This window comes from Oryzias latipes, chromosome 11 (assembly GCF_002234675.1).
Source record: "Oryzias latipes chromosome 11, ASM223467v1".
NCBI lineage: Eukaryota > Metazoa > Chordata > Actinopteri > Beloniformes > Adrianichthyidae > Oryzias > Oryzias latipes.
In genome coordinates, this window is record NC_019869.2 from 22885670 (window position 1) to 22896451 (window position 10782).

The 10782-nt window shown below is 38.5% G+C and overlaps 1 protein-coding gene across 1 annotated transcript; it reads left to right on the forward strand.

Annotated features, from left to right (window-relative positions):
* The first annotated feature begins 2226 nt into the window (after positions 1-2226).
* klhl38 (kelch like family member 38) lies at positions 2227-8567 on the forward strand. The gene is made up of 4 exons (XM_004074209.4): positions 2227-2865; positions 5109-6465; positions 6589-6694; positions 7316-8567. The coding sequence occupies exons 2-4, from the start codon at positions 5110-5112 to the stop codon at positions 7603-7605; spliced, it is 1752 nt and encodes a 583-aa protein (XP_004074257.1). The 5' UTR covers positions 2227-2865; position 5109; the 3' UTR covers positions 7606-8567.
* Positions 8568-10782: the final 2215 nt, after the last annotated feature.

Below are 10782 nucleotides of genomic sequence, written 5' to 3' on the forward strand. Positions count from 1 at the left end.
CACATCAAGTCAATGTTTATACCGTTCTCCTGAACTAAGGATAAGTTATTTCTCAGATGTAAATTTAAAAAATATAATATTAAATTTATCCAAGACAGGAAAATATAGATTCCTAAATTTATAGGTGAGCTTTTTATTTTATTTTATTGTAGCAATAATACCAACTCCTGTTTATGGGGTTCATGACTCTTGTTTTATTTGTGTATAAAGCTGGGGTGTCACAAATAATCAACCGAACTAATGAATAGGTTTATATTCTAATCTTAATGGTACATAAAATTATAAATTACTTTGAAATAAAGCATTTATGGGAGCTTTTGTGAATTAATGTAACATGTTATTTAAATACAAAAAAAGTTCTGGATAAAGGGATTTACATTTTAAGCTTCCTTGTTCATCTTAAGCAGCTCATGAAAAAATTGTGCAGGTTTGCGGTACATTTTTTTAATGTTAGAAAGATATAAAACAAAGAAAAAAGTTGTTTTTTTTATTTTGTTTTAAAATAGCATAAGATTAATGCAGAAAAAAGATGAAAAAAAGCATGTTTGTCAATAAAGCTAATTAATCATTACTTTGAAGTACCAGGTAAGTAAAATTGAAAAATCATAATATAAGGTTTCCAAGAGAGACGGTAACCAGTCAAATTAGTAGCCCCCCCTGCCAGACAAGTATGCAGCAAACAGAGTTAACTGGTGTCAGTGTAGGATTTCAGTGTGCAACAAAGTCCCCCAAAGCTGTGTGTGTCCTCATGCCACAGCGTGCCGACAGCTCACTTTCCTGCAGCTATGTCATTCAATCTGCCCACATGAAACTGCAGTTCCTGTCATTCGCCACTAAACAAACATGACAGTAATTCATCAGGGCGCAACGCTCAAGGTGATGAGAGGTCTGCAAGCAGGGCCCGACTCCAAAACAAAGACTCAAAACCTAACATCTGAAGATGTGAAGCATCATTTGTCCTCAAAATGTGATTATTTCTTAAAATTGCAATAAGGTTTTTCAAAAAATTACTGTTTCTCTTTGTTTATCAGCCAAAATTGAAATTGTACCTGGATTCATTCTTATCTGTCATTTATGTTTAGTAGGAATAGAAGCACCAATTGGTTGCCATCTTTTTTTCTGTATTTCAGAGGCTTTATTTTGACATTCAGTCTATCCTGCTCTCTGATTGGCTGATTCTCCTGGAGCATCTTTATTTTTGAATGCATTCTCTTGTGTTGTCCTAAAATATTATAATATTATAATATAAATATAATATAATATTGCCATGTACTTTAGCATTACGAAAGCTTTCTCTATCTTTAGTCATCCCCTTGTTTGTTTTTTCTTTCTGTTTAGAAATATATGGGGGTTTTTTTTATCTCACAAATTCCAAATGGCTAGATAATAGAAAAATAGAGAAATAAATGGAAAATAAATGTGATTACAAAATATATATATTGAATTTATTCTAGTAAAATATTCTCATTAAAATCAAAACTTTGTTACCCTCACACAAAACATTTACATTTAGGTATGAAATTGTACTATTACATGAAAAAATGTTGAATTAAAGCAATATTTTTTTTTGTTAAGGATAAGTTTACTGCTGATTTTATGTTTTCTAAGTTTTATTTTTGAAATGAACAAGTTTTTTTCAGTGATTGCTGACAACAAAGCCTTCACATCAAGAACTACTTCAGTTTCACAAATGTTGTAATATTGTGAATAGTATTAAATCGTTTTTTCAAGGAGCACCTTGGTTGCTTTCAAAGTGAAATATTTGGGCTGGAAGCTCATTAAAAAGTGATCAATACAAAGGTTGAATTTGCACCTTTTTTGCACTTTTTTGCACTACATGTGTGTGCGGTACAAAACTTGTGAATCAGATTCAAAATGGTAAATGTATATAGTGTATATTTTTCTTTCTCAAAGGCTCAAAGTGCCTTACAGTCACAGTCCCATTCTCTCCTCTGCTGCCAAACACTGGCGCCGACCTATAACAGCTAGACACAATGTGGGCTTCAGTGTCTTGCATGTGGACACTTCGACACAAAGCGAGAATCGAGGCTGCTGCCTTCCGATCAGAGTCTGACTGCTCTACTGCTGCACCATGGCCACCCCAACGTCTTGTTGAATGCAAGTTTTGGCATCTTCCTTTTGCGTTTTGGGGGTTCTATATCTGGTTTTAAGCTCTTTTTTTTCTTTTCTTTGAGAAGCCTTAGAAAATAAAAATAAATCTGACAAATATTGAATCATCTACTCCAAAGCTGTCAGATTGTATAATTGATGCCAAATACTACAAGTTAACTGTAACACAAGTTTCAAGCAAAAATAGAAATTTGTACGTTTTTTTGAACCAGGAGATCCCAAACATCTTCACAGTCACATTCTTACAGCTGTTTCTCCTGATCAATCCTGCCTTTCAGCACTGATCTATATTTGCCCACATTGGTCATGCATGAGGAAGGGCTTCCAAAACTTTGGAAGAAGGAAGAAGGTTTGGCACCTCAGGGCCTCTTGGAGTAAGCACCAACCTGGGTGGGCATACACGATTCTGGACTCCCTGAAAACTCGCTCTTCGGTTGTAAACACTGTCTTCGCAGGACCCTGGCAGTGCCAAACGGCTCTGTGTCACATGAGAGGCCTGACTCCAGTCACGGAGAGCCTGCATGCTATTCTTAGAAGGAGGAATGTACACAGTGGCCTCATGGCAATCTCCACTGTGCCTAACTGTAAAACCTTGTCATTTCTCTGTGCCATGCAGCTTCTCAACTCAAACTTCTCACTGGATTATGCTTTGACGTTTTAACGTAACGGTTTTCATTTTTGCTCTAACCAGTTTGGAAAATCATCGTGGATGTCACAGACTTTTGTAGACTAGAGGTAAGAACTCAATCAGTCCCCACCAATAAGACTTTTGAAAGATTTAAAAACTTAAAGACAGTTTTGATTGTGGGCTTATTTTTTTTCATCAAAAAATATTTATTTCATAAAACGTTTTGGTCAATGCAGTTGCACACAAGACTCAGAACATGATGTTTACAAAATGATTTAATCTAATTTATTTGTAGCAGGCCTTTGTTTTCAAAGTTAATTCTATGTAAGTTGAGCTTCTCCAACACTGTTCTGACGTAAAACTGTTTGTTTAGAATGTCACTCTCATTCAACAATAATGATTAAGTGTCTAAATATATCAGACAGGAGGGGCACCACAACTGCGAGTAAATCTGTGTTTGCCCCCAGGGATGGGTTAATTTTGCATCAAGCTCAATAAGATACCAAACAGATCAATATATCCTTGGAAAAATCAATTATAAAGAAAGAAAGTGAGGGGAAAAACAGGGTATTTAAAATTGGAGAAGGGCTTTAAAAAGGAGCAACAGTTCCAGAAAGAGTGAGGGATGAGAACATAATGCTGTGTTGACAAAGCTTTTGTGTTTGTAAAGAAATAAAAAATGTTTTTTTTTATTAAAGTATATATTTATTCTGTGTTTTGTTGGCTTCTGGGTTTTTGTTTTATACTTTCATCTGAACAACTTGTTCTCAACAAGAAGTAAAGTCAGGAATGCAGGAAGTAAGTGAACCTGCAACCAAAGATGAGAACAAACTAAAATGTAAAAAAAAGGAAGAAAACAAATGAATATGGAAAAACAACATGAAACAAACACTATGTTTGTTTTTCGTTGTTTGTCTCATTTTTTAGGACATTGTTTCTGAAAGACGTAAAATTGTTATAAATTTCATGAAATAAATGTTTTTAGAAATAATACATTTAAAGTTTCTGTGTTCCAACCAGGTTCTGAAACAGCTCCAAAAAATTAGAGATTTTGGCACCAAGTGGTCAATTTTTCACATGATTGGCAAGCAATTTTTGGCTGATTTGTCTTTGCAATCGTGCTCTGGTGTATAGATTTTATGTTTTTACTTAAAAATACCTCTGCAAAGATCAGCCTGTTGCATTTTAGTTAGGAGAGAGGGAAAACCTTATACTGGACTTTGAATCATGACTGAACATTGATTATTTTCTTTTTATAGCCATTCTGTTGTTGACCTGCTGCTATGCTGAGCCTCATTATCCTCTGATTTAATATCTACTGAGCATCAGCCTCTCATTTGACTCCAAAAAGCAAACATAAAGCTTTGTGATTATCTTGGTAGCTGCAAGAAAATCAGGAACTAAAGCTGCAAAAGAAAAGCTTTTCCCTTTCTCTTTTCTACTGCTGTGATTAATATTGTGGTCATTTCTGAAATGTTGGGTTTAGGTTTTTTTCTAATTGCAGGCCTCATTGCAAAAAAAATAAATAAGTAAAACACCTCATTGGTCTTACATCTTTATACTATTTTACTGTGAACGGCTTGTTGGTTCAGATTCAAGCCAAGATATGCTTTTGGGTCTTTATAAGACAGTTTGGGCTTTTTTTCTGACAGGCTTGCAAACTGAATTTGTTTAGCACAGATTTTATCAGCCCCATGCGACAGGCTGGCGACCTTTCCAGGGTGTAACTCACCTTCGCCCAACAGTAGCCTGGTGAGGCTTCAGTGATCCCGTGACCCCCACAGGGATCTAGGGTGTTGAGATATTGATGTTTTTTAATTGCTTTTCAGTTTAGGCTGTTTTTTATTTTTTACAGGATCCACTCAAAATTTATTGCGTTCTTTTTATTTTGAGAAATTTCTGGCCAAATGTAAATAAAAGTTAATTGTACCAATAAGGAATCCCTAAATTGTAATGTTATTTTTTGATTGTGCCTTATATGTACAGTTATTGCTCAAACTTAGTTTATTTACTAAACTCATAATTGCACTTTGTGTTAAGTAAACTCCCCAGTGCACACACGTTACCCTTAGCTCTTTTTTCACTTTGGATTAAGGAATCTTGCTCTTCACCCATCATGAGAAAACCTAAATGTTTTTGTTGATATCTAAAATAGTTATTAATCAACTTTAGTTTCTTGACAGTTTGTTTTCAACCTTGTAAAAATGTGATGCATCAAGTTTTAGAAATAATGATAGCTTCAAAACATTTCACATCATTTTCTGAAATTGAGAAATCTCTCAGAGATTTTATGTTCATAATAAAACTTACGTCTACATCTTCTCACTGAAGAATGTGATGTTCATTGCAGGATGGCTGTCACACCACAGAAGGTTTTCTCCTTCAAAGACTCTGAACATCCCTGCTACCTTCTGGGCCAGCTCAACACCCTCCGGCAGGAGCGCATCCTGACGGACGTCCTGCTCTGCAGCGAGCACCAGGAGATCCCCTGTCACCGGAGCGTTCTGGTGTCCAGCAGCCCGTACTTTCGCGCTATGTTCTGCAGCAACTTCGTGGAGAGCAGCCAGGCTCGCGTTAATCTTAAGGGAATCTCCTCGAATGTGCTGTCTGGAATTGTGCACTACGTTTACACGGGCTGCATCAGCATCACCATGGAGATAGTGCTCCCACTCATGCAGGCAGCATCCATGCTTCACTATGGGAATCTCTTCGAGGCTTGCTCCATGTTCCTTCAGGAGCAGCTGAGCCCGGAGAACTGTCTCAGCATGATCCGGCTGTCTGAGATCCTTCACTGCGAAAGTCTGAAGGAGCGTGCGAAGGAGATGGCGGTGAGGTGTTTCTCTGATGTGGCCACCACTGAGGATTTTTGTGAGCTGTCTCTTCCAGAGCTCATGTGTTACCTGGAAGATGACCGCCTCTGTGCAGAAGAGGAACAAGTGTTCGAGACGCTGCTGGCGTGGATCCACCATGACCCTTTCTCCCGGAGCGGTGCCATCCACGACCTCTTCAAGAAAGTCCGTCTGCGCTACATCCATCCCACCTACCTGTTCCAGTTCATTGCCAATGACCCTTTGGTGCAGTCATCCACCCTCTGCACTGAGATAATTGATTCAGTTCGCCGCTTGATGCTCACAGCCAGCGCCAAGTGCAGCCGTGAGCTGAAGCCCCTTTGGACCACACCGAGACGTTACACCTGCAGAGAAACCCTGGTGGTTGTTGGGGGTCGCAAAAACAACGAGCAGACTTCCCGGGAAGCTTTACTGTACGATGAAAGGACTCACCGGTGGGAGTGGTTGGCCAAGCTCCCCCTGCGCCTCTACAAAGCCGCATACGTTTGCATCCACAGCATCCTCTATGTTCTCGGAGGCCTCAGCCTCTGCTTGGGCTCAGGCGACAGCTCAGTCAGTGCCACAGTCTACACACTGTCCCTAAAAACCAACCAGTGGAGGACTGCGGAGCCCATGCTGGAGCCAAGATACGCTCACCAAAGCGTGTCGTATCTGCACTTCATTTTTGTGTTGGGGGGCATCGGGGTGGACAAGCGCATCTCTCCATCAGTGGAGAGGTATAACAGTATGTTTAATCACTGGGAGACCATGGCGCCGATGCCTACAGCAGCGCTTCATCCAGCTGTTGCAGCCAGTGATCAGAGGATCTATGTTTTTGGGGGGGAGGATGCCATGCAGAACCCAGTCAGGCTCATTCAGGTAGAAAAGACCTCGTTGAGCAGCCAAACAGCTTAAGATCTGGTCAAACATCAGGTTTGGGGAATAAGAAGCTCTGATGCCTCAGTGATCATGCTGACTGTTGATGTTTGTGTCGTGATACAGGTGTATCACATCTCTCGCAACTTGTGGTCCAAGCTGGAGACGAGAACAGTGAAAAATGTGTGTGCTCCTGCTGCTGTCATAGAGGAGAAGATCTACATAGTAGGAGGTGAGAGAACAAGTGGTCATGTTGAAAAAGCACTGAGGGCATTAAGTCAAAGTTTAACATATTACAACAAACTGATAAATGAGTTGTTTGTGTGTGTGTTCACAAAAAAATAAGAACAGCTCTGCCTTTTCTGAAAAAAGCATTTAAAACTTTTGTTGCAGCATTTTTAAAGATGAAGCTGTAAAATCATTAGAGCACAAAGAAAGCTTTAGTTAATACAGGCTTATAAATTCACAGAGCCCTGAACAATTGAGCAAAAAAAGTAGAATTTACTTTTCATAAAAATTTAATTTACAAATTTGTATTTTTGTCTAAAAAATATGAACATTTGTTTTAAAGGAAAATTAATTGATAGATTTTAAAAAATAACAAGGCATGACATTTGTAGAAATTGATTGGATTTAATTGATCAACGTTTTCGCTTCAGTTCAGGCCCTGCCATTGGTAATATCTAATCTACTGTGTGTGTGCAGTCATTGTCATTACAAAGTAAATATTTCTGACTGAGTCCGTCCAGGGTGTGATATGAACTTTTTCCTTTTAGATAACAGTCTGCACTACAAAGTGGAAGAAAACATGGCAGTTTTTTTACATAAATGTAATCAAAATCTCATTTTGTAGGTTACACTAAGCGAATGATCGCCTACGACACCAAAGCCAACAAGTTTGTCAAGTGTGAGAATCTGAGAGAGCGCAGAATGCACCACAGCGCCACTGTGATCCACAACAAGCTCTACGTCACTGGCGGACGCATCCTCAATGGCCACGACACCATTGAGGACTCGGACTGTTTCGAGTGTTACGACCCCAAAACGGACAGCTGGACCTCCAAAGGTTCTCTGCCGTACAAGCTGTTTGACCACGGCTCCCTGCCGCTCGTTTGTGTCTCTAACAAGCCTAACCCACCATGAGCCATCATCCTTTGTACTGCAGGAGCCGAGGGCTTCACTGTGACTTTAGCCCACTCTTTTGCCATGACTTACTGGCTGGCTTGGTTCAGTTCCGACTGACAGCATTCCTTCACTCGGCTCAGTTTCTGCCACAGCCAAGAGGCATGTGAGCCATGAAAGTAAAGCCTGAGCAGATAAAGCTTTGGGAGGCACCAGCACTAGAAGTCAAAAGGGAGATCATGAAATGCAGACGTGCAGACTGCAGAACAGGAAGCTAAAAGCGTTAACATCTTCATTTCCCAGACATTTCTGGACTGTATTAGTTTTTTCTGGCAGCTGAAGTTTACTTTTTTTTGCACCAGTTAGACAGAAAATTGTTTATTCTATGAGTGAATGACACATTCCTCCTTGACCTTTGAGTTTATTGTATTGTATTTATTGAGGAAAGCTGTTAAAGAAGAAACTTCCATGCTTTGGGCAGCACCATTCCACTTTTAGGGAATATTTTTTTCCTGCTAAACTCATGTTTTTTGCTTGCTATAGGTAACAATAAAGTTTGAGTCAAAGATTTGCAAACAAAAACATTAAATCAACTGTGATTATTTCTTTTTTTCTGTATATGTTCAAGTTTTTATACCAACAAAATAATGTTCTCAGCCTCTGCATGTTGATGAGAGGACATGTTGCCTGGGGACGACGCAGCCAGTGATTTGCCGAAACCCTGACGGGGAGATTTTCAGCCTTTGCATCCTCGTCCCGGAACTCCCTTTGTCCTCATGGAGGACGCACTCACAGCTGCACTCCGCCCCTGGCCTCAGTGCTGCCATGGCAACCCTATTTTATAACCCTTCCTGAGGACTGAGTAAACGTCCTTATAGAGAGTCTGTCCTTACAAGATCGAGCTCTCAAAGGAAGTGTATTTGCATGTTGGAGAACTTGATCCAATATTTTATCAAATAAAGGACTTCTACAAAAAAAAAAAATAAAGTTTTGTGTTACTTGATTTACCGATGCTTCACTTTTCCTCTTCGTTTTTCCTGTTTTTTTGCAGACATTGTTTTCCTCGCTACACAAGGGAACATTGTTGCTGCATCATGCATCTACAGTTTACTGTCTATACTTTGCCAAGCGCAACATCCAGTAAAATGCTTACTTATATTTCTGTTCCCTGTGATGTTATATATTGGCATGTCACTGACATCTCACCTGAAGCCCTTTGGGTCACTTGTTCCTCATGTTGTCTGGCATTAACAGGGCTGTACCCATTGAAGGAATGCAAGCTTGAGAACATCCCATAGCAGCACTCAAATGAGATCTTCATGGAAAGAAGTGGGATCTGATTCATTTTTGTCTAAATACCTAGAGTTTATCAAAAAAGCTGTGAGCATCGGGTGAACCAACAAATGCCTCACAACACAGCTCTGTATTTATATTGACGGTGACTAATCTGAAAAATTCGTCATGTGCTTGAGTCAGTGATCCGGCCTCTTTAGACCGTTTACCCTCTGTTTGCTTGTTGCCCGCACCTAGAAACCATGTGCAGGAGGGTCACCCTTCCAGGAGGCTCCGTTATTTTCAGTGTCTGTTACTAACCAGTCAAGAGGTGCCATTTCGATTCCTATTCTGGGCCTGGAACAAGGCAGACATCACCATTGTGGCTTTAACGAGACCATGCACACAAACAGAGGAAGGATGCTTTTGGTGACTCATGAGCAATAAGACATGTTTATGTTTCTGCTTGGCCATCGCCTGAAAAAGGTCTCCACATTCAACTAAATGTTAGAATTGGTTTGAATTATTTGATTGTATTTTAATTTTTTATTTCCTCAATGTTCCTCCAATTTGATCAAACAATTTTTGTTTATTTGACCCATAAAGCCCACTACATCAAAGAATTGCCAGGAAATCCATAAAAAAGGTTCCAATATTCATTTTTTTTATAAGATATAGATAGTATCAATCAGGATCCATTGGGTTATTTGGTAAGTTTTTGCTCTCAACTATGTTAGTTTAAGATGCAAAAATATTGGCGTGGGTGTTCAGGGGGGAAAAACACCTTATTTAGCCCCTGTCTCAAATGTGATCATCACATTTTTAACATGGAGTAACTGTGTCATAAATAATTAATTATCAAAAAAATGTATTTCCTTCAATACAGCAAGTTGTCATTTAAAAAATAAAGAACAATTGATGAGTTTTTCTCATGAAAAAGTTTTGAAAATTATCAAAAACATTTTCCTGCCAAAAGTATTTGAGATTTAATGGAAATAGACGACAATATACAGTATTGGCTCTTCCCCAAGATTCCATGTTTAGCAGACTTTTCTATTAAGGACATAATTTTTGGGTTTATTTTAGAAATTGTTTTAAATGTTATAATTATCCTGGGTAAATTCTATAAATACTAATGTTGATTCCTTAAAATCAAACCCTATTATTTTTTTATTCATTCGTAAACTTCATAGAAAATAAACTTATGAAACTCCAAAGTATTTATATAATTTAAAGCTTTTGGATAACCCATAAGTTAATAATCAATGTAATGCTTTATTCTTTTACTTAATTTTATTATTGTTTACATTTTTCTGTGTCCGTGTTGTGATTTGATGCATACTTTGTACAGCTGCCAAAAATATTGTAAAACTCAAGTTTGGACCATGCTAAAGTGACAGGGGTCCCAGAAATGCATATATCAAATAAGCTATGGATGGTTATGTAGCTTTAATGCAAGCCTACAAAAAACATTTTATGGTACAATTTCTTAAACATCACTTGGCTTCTCTTAGAAAGGGGGGGGGGGGGGGGGGCATTTGATGATACTTAAAATAGGCTTAAATGTATTTGCAAAATAATTTTTTCAATCCTCAAAAATATCATTTTCACCACTAAAACAGATAAACGATAAACTCTAAGCGTCGCTGGAAATGATCCGCGTCTTAATGACATTTTGAGATGAAAACGCTCAGTTCTATCTTTAGACGTGAAACACATATTACAACACTTTCTGTAATTTAGAGACGTAAACCATTTTGTTTACTTCATGAAAAAAAAGCATTTGTCTACAGTTCACATCTGCTACCACAAAGTGTCCTCGTGTGCACGTCTCTTGGTTAAAGCCATTGAAAGCTGGGTCTCATTTTTGTGAATTATTACTTTTGGCCACTAGAGGGTGCTGCTACACTCGTGCACTCAACCTGT

Coding starts and splice junctions, on each gene's coding strand:
- klhl38 (XM_004074209.4), top strand. CDS start 5,110: ATGGCTGTCACACCACAGAAGGTTTTCTCCTTCAAAGACTCTGAACAT. Junction 6,466..6,588: donor ACCCAGTCAGGCTCATTCAG/GTAGAAAAGACC, acceptor GTCGTGATACAG/GTGTATCACATCTCTCGCAA. Junction 6,695..7,315: donor GAAGATCTACATAGTAGGAG/GTGAGAGAACAA, acceptor CTCATTTTGTAG/GTTACACTAAGCGAATGATC.